The following is a 19,393-nucleotide window of genomic DNA, read 5'->3' on the forward strand; positions in this document are numbered from 1 at the left end:
TTTAGCACAACCTTAAGCTCAATTCCTGTTTTTCACTCATCCATTATCAATCGTCAGTGGGGCCTCCATCAGGGGAAATAAACTTCTCAAAGGAAGTGAGAAAAAACGCTATCTTAAATTACAGCTTTAAAATTTTTCTGATTAGAGTCTTCATCGCAAGAGATTGTCATTGAAATGAGCTGAGGCAGAGCGGGATTAAAGACTACTCTGTGCAGTTTTCAAGACCACCCTGTTTAATCTGGCTGTGATTTTTATAGAGCCTTATCATTTAGCCTTTGCCACATTATGATAGTTGCCAATGAGACGCATCCTTGTTTAGAAAGGGGATTTCCATCTAATCGCATGCCGACGAAGATGCTATGTTTTTATTTGGACCATCTGCAATAAAGAGAAACCATGCAGACAAATATTTGTTGACTGCCTTCAGGATTTTTCATGTTTTTTTTTAAATAAATAACAATGTGCTGACTAACAGACTTCTTTGGTCCTGTGGGTGTAAAACAGAAGGTAGTGTTACTCATGGCTGTTTCGGGCAGCAGGGGTCTTTAAATGAGGTGTTTCGGGAAGCCTGGGGCCCTAAGAGGGGAATTTAAGATGAGATAATGCAACTGACATCTTGGGGTCTCAGGGGTCCAGAGAAACTTACTGTATGGTCAGATGATATAGGGTTCCTGAGTGACTGTAGAAAGCTAGAGAAACAGATTACACGTGTTATTTTAGGGCTAAACTGAGTTTTAGTGAAACATTGTGAGATACTGAAAGTTGTTGCTGTATGTTGTACTGTATATACTGTAGCAACAGCTATATCGCACAAATGGGGACCTGCCATGAAAGGAAGAAAATATAACACTTAATACATATAATTACTGTAGGAGTTAAAGTCAAAGTAGCTGATTTTAGACTTTATTCCTGAGTTTGAGGTGTGAATGTAATCTTAAAGGGACACTCCACAAAAAAATATGCTCATTTTCCAGCTCCCCTAGAGTTAAACATTAGATTTTTACCGTTTTGGGATCCATTCAGCTGATCTCCTGTCTGGTGGTACCACTTTTAGCATAGCTTAGCATAATCCATTGAATCTGATTAGACCATTAGCATTGCACTCAAAAATAACCAAAGGACAATTATATTACACAGCGCCTGAAAATAGTCCCCTTGGTAACTTTCAATAGCAGAGGACTATTTCCGGGCAGTGTGTAATATCATTGTGCCTGCTGCAGTCATGTTACAGCAGCAAAGTCATTGATTATTACGCCAGTTTGAGAGTTTAGTTCCTAGCATATCTGGGTGATTCTCACGAAAACTTGGTTTTAAACATGTCAAGCATGAAAATGTAAAAATTGCTTACATATACTTTTTTTCCCACCAGACATTGAAAAACAAAGTCTGGAGTAAATGGGAACATTAATTTAAAAACTTTTACTTATCATTTAACACTTTTTGTAACATAATTTAAAAAATTAATCCTAAAAAATCTCATTACCGCAACAGTCAGAAAACATCAACACTGACATATTTTCAAAATGACATGACAAACCCGAAATAACATAATTTGGAGATTCTGCACATGCATTTAAAATCAAAGTATTATGCTTCTATTCATTAAATTAACATTTAATAAGCATCTGTTGCGGTAATGATAATCAAAATGTCGTGTAAGCATTCTGACAAGACAATATTTCAAACTAACTGTAAAAAATGATCTTACCTGGTAGCCATCTTGAAGTAACTGGTCCATGTGCTTGGTCACTCAAAATCAAACTTTATTAAAATTCTGTATGTGTGCTGTTCTCAAAAAGTGTTGCGGAGGATGAGAACATCAGGCATGGACACATCATTTTCCTAATTTTTCTTCATTATTATTATACATGAATATTCAGTAAATATTTTTTCTGTCATCTAAAGTAGTCTAGCAAAACATCCATTTATTTTTTTTCTTAATATTTTTGTGTTAATTTGATTAAATTACAACATAACGCATGTTCAAACACAGCCGGACACATTGCGGTAATGAGAATTTCAGCAGAAAATGAGATAAAATTTACAATTATAAATTCTTATGTTGAAATCACACATTGTGCAAGGTAGAACACAGTATTGTGTTAATTCTGATGCTTTTTAATGTTACTATATTACACATTTTAAAGCTAAAATCATTAGTGCCGTGGTGTTTCAATGGTTTCGTGAGAATCACCCATCTGCCTAGAAAATTGCAACTTTTAATTTTCTGTCGGTTTAAGTACATGATGTAACTACAGAAGAGTCAAGTTTTAAATAGGAAAAATATCGAAACTCTTTGGTTATTTTAGCGCAATGCTAATTCAATGGATTATGCTAAGCTATGCTAAAAGTGGTAGCGCCAGACCCGGAGATCAGCTGAATGGATTCCAAAATGGTAAAAATCAAATGTTTAACTCTAGGGGAGCTGGAAAATGAGCATATTTTCAAAAAAGTGGAGTGTTTCTTTAAGAAACAGTTTTAGAGATGTTTTCTATTAAAGTAGATCGGAGCTATACTTGCAGGACTGGAAATAACTGCCTGGGGGTGTTCCCAGTATGGCTGCATTTGATTGACGTGTCTTAAAGAGACTTTGTATATAGATGGATGGTTTTAAGTGAGTTCGTTGTTTTAGAAAAGTTATCACACTTGGATTTGCTCCACTCAATTTCGCCAAGGGCAATAGATGCCTGATGGACCTGCGTAACATTTTTGTACACATATTTCTCAGTTTGCACTCCCGTCCTAGTTTGTTCCTCCAGAAACTGTCTGTATTGGGCCACTCGTTACCTGCAACCTAATGCTGATTCACTCGTTGTCTGAGTGTTCAAATTCACAAATGATTTTATACTGTGATGTAATGCATTAACACACTATAGTTGTTGTTTATCCACAACATTGTCATTTAAATAAACTCATGTTCTAAACCTGTACAACTTTTTTTAACTTCATTTTTTTCTTTTTTGACAAGACACAATTTTTTAAATAAAAACAGACAGACAGACCAAGGAACCTGTACAACTTTTAAACACAAAACACAATGGCTATGTTTACATGCAGAAAACTTTGTCGATACAGTTTACATGCACCCTAAACATTGCAATCCGAATAAAATGTTCGTTTACATATACGTTCTATAGAATCCGAACCGAACATCTGCGCAAGCGCACAGCCAGGGTTGCCAGATTCGCGTATCAGAACCATCCCAAATGGACATTCAAACTAACCCAAAAGCATCCCAATGACTGTTTACAGCCCAAATACCAATAACTAATGAACGAAATCATTACATCTTTAACCTGCAGAAAAAACAACTGGTGGAGACAATTTAAACGGTAACCCAAATCTAAACTCGAAAAAAGCACAGGACTTGGCAACGCCACCAAACTCTTGTCGAGTTCAAGCTTATCTCTGGATTAAAGTCAAAGCGGTGTGGAAGAAAGTTGTTCTTAAGAAGTTTTGAAATAAAACGAAATAAAACACACTTTCAAAAGTGTTTTATTGCTTTAAGTAGCCTAATATTTTAAAAGTACACATAAGCGTGGCAGAACGTCGCTTGTACAGCGCGTGACCCCATTAACGTTACCTTAATGGGTGATGCGTTACCTTGTTGTTGCATGTTTCTGTGACGAGAATCATGTGATATAAGAGGTTAATATAAGACGTGAACTTGAGCACAAATGTTCTGCGCATGTGCACAATGTATTTTTGCATCCGATTGAGAAAATACTACGATGCATGTGTTTACATGCATACTTTTCACAACCCCCTTCGATACGCTCCAAATTTGCATCCAATCGTCCTCAATCGTATTAACTTTGCTTTGATATGAAGAAGAGCAGCATCACTATTCATTCTTCTGTGGCACATAAAAGGAGACATTCTGAGTCATATTGTTTGAAACAAATATCAGTGTAACTTTTGGGAGATTTTTTATTTGGGTGTACTGTTCCTGTAAGGGTGAGAGGCTGACCCACCACTCCTAAAAACAGATTTGATTTATTTCCTGTCATTTTTCATCAGTACAATATGAGTCCCTCGCTTGTATTCTCTGTCCATCTCTATTTCTTTTATCTTGCTTGCTCTTTGATATTCTGTGGCTTCTGGATGCATACTTGATTATAGGAAATTGATGGTAGGACATCATGTCTGTTTTAATATTGATTTAGCCACAGACTAACAATGACTGTATTCTCCATCTACAGACTGTGTTATTTTGTGGCTGTGGTGGTTTGTGTTTGTATACAGTATGTGAATGTTTATGTATTGAAGCTTTTACCGTGTTAGTGAGGAAAATACGTTGGTGTGTGTACATGTTTATGAACTCTGTCTTGGATGCTGATACGCAAGACATGTGCTTAGCGTATCACAGTTTGCCCTTTGGTTGTTAGCAGGGAAAGTTCCGACTACACAGTAGTCAATTTCTGGCAGAAGACCAGGAGACCGACTGACGCTGTATGTTTACTGCCTAAACACTTGTGCACTAACAAAGTAACATCCTTCAGTCCAAAAACTGCAGAATAACACAAATATGCCCTATGTTATTGTGGATTCAATTCCTGACCACCAGCTTTCCAAAAAAAAATGCCCAGTGGCCTTTTGAATATGTTTACACCCTTTAACCACGTACAGACTTTAATTTGGGTCACAAAACAGTACGAAATGCTGTGGGTGTAACTAAACTAGTATACAATACAGTGCTGTTCTGAGAGGCACTAATCCATCTCTTCAACCCTAAAATAGACATCTAATGTAATGTTAGAAAAAACCTGTGTATAGGTTGGAAAGTGGCATGTGTAGTGTGTGTGTGGGGTTAAGATGAGTCACAGTAGAACATTACATTTTCTTTCTAAATCAATTTTGATGACACATTTTATTCTTTATTGTTTTGTTTTGTTTTTGAAAATGTAGTTTTTAAAAGGTGCTTCATGTTCCAACACAAAATCTGTTTTTGTATATGTATCTATGTAAAAAAAATCATAAAGGTGAGGATTCTGCACTGTCTGAAAATAATAGTCAAAAAGGGGTCCCTACCTGTCACTGGGGGCAAACAATTTGTACCTAATGTATACATATCTGTTCCTAAATGGTACATTTTAGTACCTATTTAAAGGGTCCTTGTAACAGTGGACTCATTTTTGACCATTTATTTCTGAGCGTGTGGGCATTTAAGAAATTATACATCAGAATATATGAAGAGTTTGGTTCCAAAACGCGATAAACGCTATTTAAAAAAATGAGTTACCACCAAAATCAGTATTGTATCAGTTCAGTATCAAAAAGTAAATGCTTAATTTTACGCAAAAGTGTTATTATGTTATCTTTTCTCCCTTTTTTCCCAAAAAGCGATAAACGCCAGTCCTCCTTCTCTGCAGGATGCAATAAATCCGCTCCACAAATCACAGCTCACCATTCCACGCATTGTAAACAACAATGGCTATATAGATATATAAAAATACAAATATTTCAAATGAAAGAACAGACCATTTGCTTTCAAACAAACAAACAAAAAACTTATCCTATCTTTATTTGTTCTTTTTATAACCTCTTAAATTTGGGTAGGCTTCTTCAAAAATACCATTAATTTTGAGCAAAAAGCTGAAATAATTGCATTTTTGTAAAGGAATTTTGATAGAGTTCAGATTTAGAACGGTTATCAAAACATACACAGAGTTTAAAATGTAAAAAAGTAGTTTTTGCTTCAGTTTTTTTATAAATTGGGTAAGAGCGCCATCTAGTGGATAATAGCGGAATTAAATATTACCGTAAAACTTATGTCATTGGCAGGGAAATGTTTTCTTTTAACTGACGACAAGAAAACGAGTTAAGTATCTCCTGTTTCATTAGAGAGTATGCAACGACGTCACTTTTCCACGTGACCATGCCGGAGCTCGCCCTGTTGAGTGGCAAACATTCAACAAAATGGCTGTTTTTCATAGCGGCTGCTGCGAAAACACCAGTAAAACTGACTATTATCAGCGTACATTGAATTTAGTTGGTCTTAACAGTGACCCTAACAACTTGCCAAACAACCAGTAGTCTGTGGATGTTGGCATATGGCCAGACATTGCTTTTCCTGACATATATGTTTGTCTTCCCTACTGAAAAATCCAGCTAAAACCAGCATAAGCTGGTAGCTGGTTTTAGCTGACAAAGCTGGTCATGCTGGTGGGCCAGCTGGTATTCCAGCATGACCAGCTAAGTCCAGCTAGACCAGCTTAAAATGTGACCAAAACACAGCTGGACCAGCTTGCTACACCAGCAAAACCAGCTTCCTACACCAAAACCAGCTAAAACCAAGCTGGGGACCAGCTAAAACCAGCTCACCAGCTTATGCTGGTCTTAGCTGGATTTTTCAGTAGGGTTGCTTAACACTATTAAACCATCCCACCTTTGTAGAACACAAGGCTCATCATAATGGATGTTTTTTTAATGAAGGCTCACTGACAAAACTTTGCAATTACACAAAATAAGAGTATTCATTGGTGTATATTTACAGGATTTTTTATACCAACATTTTACATACCTGACATATGGCTACTTTTACTGATTTATTTATACTTTGAATTTTTTTGCAGTCTGGAAAAAGAACGCTCCAAATTTTTTTGAATCTGTTTGCACAGTCGATCACACAACTACTTTTCCCATTTTAGACACGTTTTCACACTATGCTAATGCTGTCGCTCAGACTTTTTGCCACTCAGTGGGCGCAGCCGCAGTCACTTTGGCCGAAGATGATGTCACGTGCATACCCTTTATTGAGTAGCATACTCTGTTCTGGGTAGTACACAATACTAGAGCCCGACCGATTTATCGTTTTGCCGATTTTATCGGCCGATATGAGCATGTCGCAGATATATCTGTATCGGCGTATAAGCCGCAGATATGAAGCCGATATGAACGTTCCTTACAGAACACATTAAATGCTTTTGAAAGATGTAAGTACTTGTTTGTCCAGCAGAGTGCGCCCTTTTGGTTGCTAATGGCGACTCAGGTCACTCACTGTAGTGACATCAGCCAATCCCCCACCCCCTTCACTTCAGTCAGTCTCTCAGTTCAGGTGGCGGCCGCGGCAGTCACGCGGTTTCTTCAAAACATTTTACACCTTGTAATAAGACGCGCTTTGGTCGATTGGATTATAAGTGGACGAGAGAGACACATTTCTGTTTACATTTGGTGGTTTTAATCAGTCTTTTTTGTCCACTTGCGAGTTGTTTCAAACGCAAGCGGAAGAAATGACGCAAGGCGGAGAAAGGACGCGCTTAAACTGACGCGCAGTCTGTGGGAGTACATCTGCTTGTGCTGTTACATGCTCATTTCAAAGCAATTGATTAAATAAGCTCGCGCAACTTTACACCCTTTCTTAAATAAAAGAGGCGGAGAGCAGACGCTTTAGTTTTATAAAAGTTTAAAGTCCCGGCAGAACACTGTGGGTTCGTGTTATAAAAAAGTTGTGCAGTACATTAAACATTAGCCTACATCAGTATGTTGTCAGTAATTCAAGTATTGTCGTCTTAACGGTAAGTTTTTAATTAATTTGTGAAGTCCATAACTTACTCTAAAGCTAATAAACAATGACTTTATAAGTTTTCATTTTTTAAAATAAGCCCAATATAACATTATTCTTGTCAAAACTGACAATGATTTAAGTTATATGTATTTTGTTTTGTTTGTGTTTTAAAGTTATTTATAATAAGTCAAGTTTACTGTTTTGTGCACTTATATCAGAATAATTTTGGATAATAAAGTTTATTGTTAACTTGTAAAACACACCTGCTCATATTACATATCTTTGTCACGTCATTTTAAGTGTTTGATCACCACATTTGTGGTGTGATCATAGAGTGATCATTGCAAAAAGTATTTATATATAGTATATTCTGTTAATGTATATAGTGTATTCTATGTACAGTACTGTAGTATAATATACTGTAGTATATGTGTACTGTACTATAATATGCACATAATGAATATCGGCCGATATATCGTTATCGGTCTTTTTTTACTCTCTAATATCTGTATCGGCATCGGCCCCAAAAAATGCATATCGGTCGGGCTCTACACAATACACAGATTTAATGTAAAGTTGGTGAAAACTAAAAATTTTAAGCAGTTGGTTGTGGAATGTGGTTGTCATTCATGTAAATTATGTAACTCTGTGTACAGAATTAAGCATTTACAATTTTCGCTGGAGATGTACCCTCATTTTTGTACCTTTAGGGGTATACAACAAATTTAAATGTTGTATATTTTGGGGTACAATATTATACCTCTAGAACCTATTATGTACCTTAAGGAACAATTTTGTACCAGTTAAATACAAAACACTTAACCTCGTATTATGTTTAGTATACCTGTAAAGTTACAAAGTGGAGCTTTAGGATACCCCCCGAGTGACAGAAAAAGTACAGTTTTGTACCTTTTTTCTGACAGTGTAGACTAACAATCAACAAAAGCACTGAAATCAATGGAATCCTGTGTTTTGAAGACATTGTATTTGTAAGAATACACAATAGGTTTTTGTGGACATAAGATCATATTCATAATGTAAGTTCTGTACTAATAAAACTCTGGAGCAGCTGGTGGTAATTTGGTTAATGAAGTGTTTCAAGATTTCTCTCTTTGTCTCTGAACTGTGACAGACTCACACAAAAATCTCCCCACATCACAGCTTCAAATGTCAGATGTAAATCCAGTGTGAACTGGAACTGTTTCTTTAATGCAGATCCTAAAACTAGATCCTGGCGAACTCGAGATCATGCACAATAAAGCCAAGCAAACAATGAGGGCGGTAGTTTATTATAAACCCAGTCAATCTTACGCTGCGCATACGGGCCAGTGGTAATGTTTACTCTTTTGAAAGGAGAAATTGCTTTCCTTTCCAAAGCAATGATGCTGGCACTTAATATTTTCATAGACTCTGTCATTTATTACATTTCATAGTTATTTTTCTTTATTTTCTCCTAACAATCTGAACATCTGGAGTGAGGTTTGAAATGGCAAAATAACCAATCAAGTGGTTTGCTTTGCTTATACAACCCTTGCCAGGCTTCAACACAGGACGCTATGGGCATGTGTCTCTTCAGCTATTATCTAATTTAAACATTGATTGCCATTTCTGTCTCAGCTTAATCTTCAAGCGTTAGACTCTGAATAGAATAAGGTGTGTTAGTTTATGTTTTTCCTGGACTCCACATGCCTCTGTATGGGCACCAGACCTCTTCCTACAGTATGACCTCTGTGCCTCTCCTTTAATATAATATAATATTCCATCCAGTCGTTTCTCATATGACCTGAAATGTGTGAGTTAAGGCCAAAAAGAGTGTTTAGTGCAGCAAAAGGATGGGATTAAATACTATCATCATCCACAAAAAATATAACAAAACATTTCAGGCAAAAAGTCCATTTAGCCTCTCTATGTTTGGGGGGTTTATTTCCTTTGGCTCCAAAGGTCTGCATTTCACATAGTTTTTCTTTCTTTCAGAATAATTAGTCTTTTAAAGTAAAATATACGAAGTGCTGTGGACAGCTTGCCAAAGTCAACTCAACGGGCAGTTTGTGGAGGAACACTAGAACATTTGTAGGCTGTAAACTCACAGGGAGACTGTGTCTGAACTTCAGAACACAAGCACTGGCTGAAAGGTTTGGCCTCATCCTCACACCCGGCTCAAAAAGGACTGACGCTTCAGTCATAACTTTGCTGATACGCCTTTCTCTGTTTTCATTACCCTGATCTGGCTGCTCGTGGCGTATCACTGTACGCGTTTTTTGTTTTCAATGGCAGGCTGCTTGAAACGCGGTCCATTTCAAACACTTGTCCACTGTTCCTTGCCCAGATTCAGGAATTTAATTGAGCATTTGTTTAATCAGCGCTTCTTGCCTGCAACACACTTTATAATTAAACCTTAATGTTACTGAATATTATGAGATCTTACAATGAGTGGCTAATATATTGCTGAGATTTCACCACGGGGTTCAGACGGAGTTACACTGTCAGAAAAAGTATTCCCAAGCTGTCACTGGGGCGGTACCCTAAAGTGTTTATATTAGTACCTCATTGATATCAAATGTATACATATTTGTACCTAAACGGTACATACAGCGGGGAAAATAAGTATTTGACACATCAGCATTTTTATCAATAAGGGGATTTCTATGTGGGCTATTGACACAAAATTTCCCCCAGATGTAGCCATCAAGCCAAATATTGAATTCATACTACAAAGAAATCAGAACATTTAAGTATACAAGTTGAGTCATAATAAATAAAGTGAAATGACACAGGGAATACGTATTGAACACACTTTATTTAATACTTTGTAGAAAAGCCTTTGTTGGTGATTACAGCTTCTAGACGCCTCTTGTATGGAGAGATCAGTCATCTACATTGCTCAGGAGTGATTCTGGCCCATTATTCTACACAAATGGTCTTTAAACATTGAAGGTTTTTTGGGCCTCTTTTATGAACTTTGATCTTCAGTTCTCTTCATAGATTTTCTGTGGGATTAAGGTCAGATGATTGACTGGGACATTCAAGCAACTTGATTTTCTTTCTTTGAAACCACTTCATTGTTTCCTTGGCCTTGTGTTTGTCCACCCTCTTTTCATTTTCAGCTTTCTGGTAGATGGCAGCAGATTTTTATCCAGAATGGCCTGGTACATTTCTCCATTCATCCTGCATTCAGTAATATGAAGTCTCCCAGTACCCCTTGCTGAAAAGCAGCAAACCATGATGCTTCCACCCCCAAACTTAACTGTTGGTAGGGTGTTCTTGGGGTGGTGGGCAGTGCCATTTCTTCTCCAAACATGGTGTGTAGAATGACTGCTTTCATCTGACCATACTATAGTCTCCCAATAATCCACAGGCTTCTCCAAATGCTATTTCGCAAACTTAAACCGAGCCTCAACATGCTTTTTGTTCAGCAATGGGGTCTTGGGTAGTAAGTAGGGGTGTCACGATTCTCCAAATCCTCGATTCGATTACATTTTCGATTCTAAGGACACGATTCGATCCGATTCTCGATTTTTACATATTTTTTATATGGCATATAATTTAGACAAAAATTATATGCCATTATTTATTATTATTATTATTATTATAATACTTTAACATTAACATGCACATTGCACAACTCGCATGGGGGTTTGTGGGCTTCACTTAAAGCGAGAGCTTGTAGAGAGAGGATTGCTTCTTGCACACATAAATCGGGCGGATGACGTGACAATTATTTTTTTTTTTTAATTAAATTCGGTCGACTGCTTGTTATTAGCTGTGTCCTTCTAAGCATGCGACCTCTCTGCCTTTCATAGTGGCAGCCACAGAAGTTCAAGAAGAGAACTGAAATGAGACGGTCTAGCCTTCTGAGGACCCACAATTTGCGTCACCTGCTGCACACGCCCCCAGTAGCGCCCACCGCGCCTGTCAGCAGAAAACAGCGGAGATATTTCTGACTTATTAAAATAAATATGTAATCAGAAAAATATTAATTTATTTTAGAACATATGACACATTGATGTAGATTAATCTATTCAACAGCATATCAAATAATCAACCTAGAAATATACGCAACATAAACAGAATAATATTAACACAAAACGTAACTTATAATACTAAAACAGTGACAAGAAAAAGTTTTCTAATAAATACACACTTTTATTTAATAAAGCTTTTAATTGTTTGGGATATCCTCGGCTGTTAAGGATCCATTCGTTGAGGATGCATTTTGACACAGCTCTTATCAACGCCAGCGAAGGAGGAACGTGGCAAACTCAAAAAATGAGAATTAAAAACAAAGGAAATAGAATGTCAGAAAAGGGTTGCCTGGAATAAGTTTTACAAAGTGGTAAATCAGGATGACACCAGTGCAGGCTATGTAATTTGTGCGTTTAATTTAGGCTATTTATTTATTTGTTTTTGTCCCATGTGCACCGATCGGAGACGGAGTTCACTGCTGATATTCTAGACCTTTCTAGTCTCGCGGCTGTCATCAGCAGCGTCTTGCATCGCCCAGTCAGCGGATGGCGGGCGGTTGCGGTTTTGAAAACTGGTCAGAAACATAGTCAGAAACGGTGGTGCGCATGGATGGTGGACGGATGATGAGTTTTGTTATGCGGTTGCGGATGAAATAATAGTCCATCCGCGCATCTCTAACATGGACTTAATGCACATGGACTTAATGCGCATGTTGGACTCATAGCATCTGAAATAAATCCAGCATCATAAGCAGCTGCACTTCTCTCTGTCTCACGTGTGCATGCGCTCTCGCATCTGTCCGAAGTCTGAACATAAACTAAAGTAGTAATCCTTATGTATTTGATCAGTTTTATGCGTTTCATGCAAGCTGAGGCAAACTATCCTTTTGTTTAAAATATAACCCGCTGCATCTTTGCGCCTCCCTCACTATCGCGCACGTGCAGAGAGCTGCGCTCTGTCCAAAGTCAGATCACGTAATCCTGTTTAAGATATGCATTTCAAGGAGTTGTAGCAATAACTTACATCCCTCGTGTTTAAAATATGATCGCTTTCTGCCGGACAGATGTTTTTAAAGGCATCTCTGAGAGTTTTTTTTCCTCGCTTGCCAAGCCGACCAGACGTGAAATGGGGGCGTGGCAGCATCGACGATCCCATTTTTTATTTCGAAGTTCGGAGCTGTGACTTAATTTCGATCGATTTCGATTTAAAATCGAAATCGTGACACCCTTAGTAGTAAGCGTGCATGGATGTCATGGCGGTTCAATGCATTGCTTATACTTTCTTTGAAACAACAGTACCTGCTGATGGAAGGTCTTCCTAAAGTTCTGCCCGAGTGGTTCTTGGCTCTTGGCGAACTCACCTGAATATTCTTTGGACTCCTCAGACAGGAATCTTACGTGGCGCACCTGATCGTGGCCGGTTTATGGTGAAGTGATGCTCTTTCCATTTCCGGATAATGGCCCCCACAGTGTTCACAGGAACATTCAGCATTCTGGAAATGCGCCTATAACCATTCCCATCAAAATGCTTTTCAACGATTACGAAGATCTTGAGAGAGTTCTTTGCTTTTACCCATCACAAAGTCTTTCCTGTGTGCCTCCTGGGTAATGAGAAACCTTTATTGGCCATCAATTAGGACTAAAACAGCTGATATCAATTAGTACTGATAGGGGTCAGGGTTTTTCTCTCAATACTGACAGATTTCAGGTGATCCCCTGGCTTTCTATGCCATTTTGCAGATTGTTCTCTTCATGTGTTCAATACTTATTCCCTGTGTCATTTCACTTTATTTGTTATGACTCAACTTGTATACTTAAATGCTCTGATTTCTTTGTATGAATTCAATATTTGGCTTGATGGCTACATCTGGTGAAAATATTGTGTCAATACCCCACTTAGAAATCCCCTTAACTGATAACAATGCTGATGTGTCAAATACTTATTTTCCCTGCTGTATTAAGGCCTTTTGCAAGGGTACTGCCCCAGTAACAGCTAGGGAACATTTTGACCATTTTTTCTGTACAGGAATTGACTCCTGTTATTGGAAATGTCCTGTTTTCAGAAATAATTTCCATGCTGACCTCGAGACTTTATTTATTCTTTCATTTTCTAGGCACACAAATGTTTCCTGCAACTTTTGTTCTGTTGCTTGATTTGTATATAGTCAGTGGATCTCTGTGGGAAAATGAAGGATTATGTTAATCTCATGTTTGTTTATTTGTTCCTACTTCCTTTGTGTACACTTCCTCAACTCTAAAGTGATCATATGCTAATCCATTCTGGGTGTTTGATCTCAGTTACAGTACATTTACTCGTTCGCCTGTCTGTTTTTGGCTGTTTCTTCATGATCCTTTAAAGCTGGTTGGGGGAATCTGAGTAAACAAACTATGGAAGAGGCAAATAAAATTATAAACTAATAAAGTGAATTTCATATCATTTTTCTAGCTAAATCAAGTCTAGACACAAACGCATGCTTTCTGCAGACCAGCATCAAGCGGATATTGTAAACACATGCACACTTCCTTTCAGGAACTTTGTCCTTACTGAATGAAGGCACTTTTCCAGAACTGAACCCAAAAATGTTTTCTGTCCTGCTGGGATTGAAATATCAAGACTAGGGTTGATATAGGATAGTAAATATACAATATATGTGCCGTCTGCTTTTGTTGGCAATGTTACATTAAGGTTTCTCAAGACATTTTTTGGGTCTTAGGACATGGTATATAGAAGATCCAGGATTAAGGTCTACTTACACAAAACCATAGTAGTTTACCCCTCCCTCTCTGTACAGTGGGAACTGTTTTTAGACATTACACAAGAATCTGCCTGAAGCCTATCTTTTTTTTTTTTTTTTTTTTTGGAAAGATGATTGGACCGCGCGAGAAAAAGGCTGATTCCATTAAAAGAAACAAGATGCTTACTAAGTTTACCAGCCAAATATGCAGCTGCTGTTTTCTTTGTGCACGTCCTCAGGCTGTATAAAGAGAATAATAACACAGCAGTAAAAAACCTGACATAAAAGCCAGCTATAACCCTGTTCACCTTTTGTTTTTCTTTCTCGTTCTCCAGATCAACCTCAAGCACGGTCTACGCCCATACACCCCACTCTAGCTAGCTCATCCGGATCAGCGTCGCTGCTGAGGAACGTTAGCAAGCCTCATAGCAACGGGGTTAGAAACGGAACCTTTTCACGAGCTGCATCCTCATCTTCATCTTCGTCCTCAGCTCAGAAAAACCCCAAGAAGCTGCAGTCCAACCCATCCATCAACAGCCAGAGTAGCAAGAGAAGCAAAGGCAGCTCAAAATCCAACAGCTCGCAGATCCCCACAGATGCCCAAAACGGTGAGTCAGATCTAAAGCATGGACCAGAAAGAAAGAGGGTGCCAGTGCAGGTGCCTGATCTGTTTTTACCACAAAAAAGACAACTAGATTTGACACAAATGTATTTTGACACACATTTATTAACACATTTACTTAATGTCCTGGTCCACGGCACCTGTGCTTACTTGGGAATGCTAAATCAGATCATTATAATATACAATTATTTTTAACAGTCATAAGACTCAAACTGTAAAAAATGCTTGTTGAACTTAAATTTTTAAGTTTAATCAATTTAAAAATGACAATTAATTTCAACTTTCTTGTCTAGTGAGGAGTTGCTATAATATTTGTTTGTGGGCAGGTTAAGCAGTAACATAGTCAGTTACGTCTTTGTTCAAAGGGGACATATCATGTTTAAGTGCTATAATTGGGTCCCCAGTGCTTCTATCAACATAGAATAAGTTAAAAAGATCAACCCAGTGACTTAGTTTTGGTAAACCATTTTCTTCATGCATGTGAACAAATAGTTCATTGAAAGTTGGCTCCCCTTGTGATGTCAGAATGGGACCATACCGGCCCTTAATCTGCACTATCCAACCACAGCACTGCCATTTAATGCAGAGATCAGCTCATTTGCATTTTAAAGGACACACCCAAAAACGGCACATTTTTGCTCACACCTACAAAGTGGACATTTTAACATGTTATAATAAATTATCTATATGATATTTTAAGCTAAAACTTCACATAAGTACTCTGGGGACACCAAAGATTTATCAAACATCTTTAAAAAGTCTTGTTCATCCTTGTTTAAATATACCACCTATAGTTTGTAAAGCCATTAAGATTCGTTTTGTGACCTACACTCAGATTGCTGTGTCCACTGCATCCTGGCCTGCCTGTTCTGCGAGTTTCTCACGCTTTGTAACATTATGCTGGACTGCGCAACATGCGGCTCCTGCGCATCGGACGACTCGTGCTTCTGTTGCTGCTGCGCATCCGAAGAATGCGGCGACTGCGACCTCCCCTGCGACATGGACTGCGGCATCATTGACGCATGCTGCGAGTCTGCAGACTGTCTTGAGATCTGCATGGAATGCTGTGGGCTGTGCTTTTCGTCCTGAGACTCCTGTAGGAGGCGCTGCCTCTTTCGTCGATTCAGAAACTGAGAAACAAGGGAAGAATGGGAATCTGGAATGGGCACAAACTGGATCAGATGAGCAGACATTGCACGTTAAAGAGCACGGTCGCTCTCATTACATTCCAGTTGCTTTCTTCTAGACTGACTTGGCTTAGTTGTTCACTAATGGTGTTATACAGGAAATCTTTTTTGTACATATGAAGATGGGCTCATCCAGCAACCTTGGTCTTTTCTGGACTTGAATGGTTTCTAGAATCTACTTAAAATGTGTGTTGAGTCTGGCTTGGCAAGATGATGAATGCAAATCCACAAAACTTTTGAGATCATCACTCCTGATCCAGAAACTAGATACGAGTGCTTGAGTTTCATGCGTAAATGTCAATGTTTATTATATATTGCGTATATATTGCCAGGTTTTATCACTTGGATAAGAATCCACACTAAAAGTGCTTGGGTTACGTGTGTTGCACAAAACATTTCCATCTTTAAAATCCATTCCAACAACTGAAATATTTTTATTCATCACTATACCTACTGAAACTGCACCCATCGTCTTAATCATTAATTCCCAATATACGCTCTCAATATACACACTTTCAGTAGTACACTGGTGTAGTCCTTCAGCCACCGGCCACAGTGCTGAGGATTACAGAAGCCATAAACTGTGAGTGTGGGAGAAAGATGTGTGTATTTAATATATGGTGCCTTACTACAGCTGTATAATAGATTGTACTTGTGTGTGAGGTCCTGTGACAGATCATTTTACCTATATTTTTATTGTCTTTCTCTCTAAATTTAAGTGTGCCTTATGACAAATGTTGCTTTCGTATTGCCATTTTGTAAGCATTTACATACGAATATACAAAAAGCAGTGCAAAAACAAAATTAGTGCAATATAATATACTTAAATTAGATTGACAAAGAAACTGATGTTAAGGGCTTTAAAAGCTGTCTCTCTCTCTCTCTTCAACACTCTTTCCATCATTTTCACCTCATCACTCTTTAGCTTTTTTAAATTTCCATTCTGAAATATTATACTGTAAGCCGTTGTGAATTGCTTCTGTATTCTTATTCAATGTGAAATGATTTTCTTGTAAATCCCTAACTTTACATTTACATGAATCTTGTGTGACTCTAAATGTTGGTTTACGTATCTACCTATTGTTTTATTCATGTAGTAAATTACATTATTGTTACATTTTCTTCTACCCTAAAAGAAACAACACTTCTCCCAAGTGGTCTATTACAGCATATTATAAAGCACACTACATTATTGTCAGAATCAAAACACATCCAAAGTACTTCCCACTATATTATATAATCATCTCACAGGAAGATCAAATGGTGAAAACGGTGTATTGTTTCGAATTGTTTACAGGCGTTTCTGTATTCTCGCTTGCCTTAAAACTGGAGTACAAAAGTTTTCTTAACTGGACAAAAGTAGAGTGCAAAACACCAACCCCATGCTAATGCAATAAAAAGAAATCAATCACTGTTACATATTGTGTTCTCTCTGTGTTATTATTTTGGGTATTGTCTGTTATCAGAATACAAACCTTGCCAGAGATGTATTTTAAGTCCTATTTCATTAGGGAAATAAATCAGTTTGCCACCTTTAAACTACTGTACATCATCTGTATTGACTTTTTGCTTGGATTAATGTAGCTCAACTAGTATAACAAAGCAACCCCAAGGTCATGGGTTCAATTCCCAAAGATCATTTACATTTATGCATTTGGCAGATGCTTTAAAGGCGGGGTGCATGATTTTTGAAAAACACTTTGGAAAAGGGAGTCAGGCCGAGTACCAAGCACACTTGTAGTGTGTTTGTTTAGGTGATTTTAAATATCAACATTGGCTTTCAGAGATCATGCACCCCGCCAGTGCATTACAACACTGTAAAAAAAATGCAGCATGAAGTTAAAAAGCACCTATTTTATCGCGAAAAACAATGTTATTTTGTGTATTTGTTATAATACAATGTGTTCGCGTGGTTTATGGTAAAAAACACGTTATTTTCCACATACCGTACATTTTTGTAGTTTCAGATTCTACACTCTCTTCCTGAATGCAAGGATTTGAAAAGCTCTGTGTCCCTGATTGGCCAGCTAATCTGTACGCTGTGATTGGCCTAAATACCTCTGACTTCAACAGGAAATGTGACGCTCCTTACCATGTTTGAAAGATTCGGTTGCTAACAGGAGTAAACTGTGAGGTTTAAACTGTAAAGGCTGTGAGTCTGAAGCGGTAGGAATTATGATAATGTGGGTCTTGTCTACATCACCAATCCCAGGAAGTAAACCTGCCTACAACGTGTGTTTGTTGTAGTCCAAAAAAAGAGATCTACGTTGCAGATGATAACTCGCGTCATCGTTTACTTCGGGGTTTGTACCTTTTGCATATAGTTAACATATACTACACACACACCAAAGGAAATTTAAAAACGTGAATTGGACAATAGGTGCTCTTTAAAACAACTCGGTTTTGCAAGTTAATTTAACTACATATTTTAGGTTTTGGCCTGTGATAAGTTGACATAACTTAGGAAAAATAAGTTAAAATTGTTTAACTTAATTTTTTAAGTTATTAATATGTTATGTTGATTTGACAAAAAGTGATTTTTTTACATTGAAGGTAGACATGTTTTTATCACACTGTAAAAATGCAGCATGAAGTTAAAGCAACTCAATTCAGTTTTGCAAGTCAATACAACCTACTATTTTTAACAAGTTTGACTTGTGATAAGATTTGATATACTGTATGTTGATTTAATATTTTTTTTACAGTGCAGTATGTGTGTTCCCTGGGATCGAACCCATGATCTTTTGTGCTGCTAACGCATTGCACTACCACTGATTTATCCACCTGTTTCTTGACGTAAATGTGGGCGCCAGTATCTTTGAGCTTTCTTGTTTATGACTTCTGCCGGTGAGCTACTAAAGCTAATGGTAGTCTAATGCGAAAGACACAAGTGTGCTGTTTTGACTGGCTGTTTAATTTTTATTATGAAATCTAGGAAGACCGACATAATTTGTGCAGCTAGGGATTGCAATAATAGCTAATACAAACGCAGTAAATCTCTACAAAACATTTCTTTTAACCATAATACACGCACAAGAACTGAATGTGTATATGCACTCATGATCTGTACTTACAAATCCATCCAGTAAAACCTTTCATAGAAACTACCAGTAAACAATAAATACAATAATTGTTTAAAAACAACTAATGTTATGCTGATAAAAATATGCTGATTTAGCTGATTTATATATTCTGCTACTATTATTACAACTATATTATTACAAAAATGTGATTACAGTACAGAATCTATACAACATAATCTGCTTAGTTAATGTTTATAATAGTAATGTGTTTGCGCATAGTTTTGTTATGTTTTAAATGAAAAAGCAAATACTTTAAAAACTAACAAATAATTTCATAAGCCACCTAGTGCGTAAGAA

The 19,393-nt window shown here is 37.4% G+C and overlaps 1 protein-coding gene across 3 annotated transcripts in view; it reads left to right on the forward strand.

Annotated features, from left to right (window-relative positions):
• Window positions 1–17,430, forward strand: part of mdfi (MyoD family inhibitor) — a 39,986-nt gene extending 22,556 nt beyond the window's left edge. For all 3 annotated transcript variants that reach the window (XM_073876004.1, XM_073876002.1, XM_073876003.1), the window contains 2 exons: window positions 14,540–14,812; window positions 15,662–17,430. In XM_073876004.1, coding sequence (XP_073732105.1) covers window positions 14,540–14,812; window positions 15,662–15,915 — 527 coding nt within the window. In that variant the 3' untranslated portion in view covers window positions 15,916–17,430. The remainder of the gene's footprint in view (window positions 1–14,539; window positions 14,813–15,661) is intronic.
• The last annotated feature ends 1,963 nt before the right edge of the window (window positions 17,431–19,393 follow it).

This window comes from Misgurnus anguillicaudatus, chromosome 14, assembly GCF_027580225.2.
Source record: "Misgurnus anguillicaudatus chromosome 14, ASM2758022v2, whole genome shotgun sequence".
NCBI classification, from domain to species: Eukaryota; Metazoa; Chordata; class Actinopteri; order Cypriniformes; family Cobitidae; genus Misgurnus; species Misgurnus anguillicaudatus.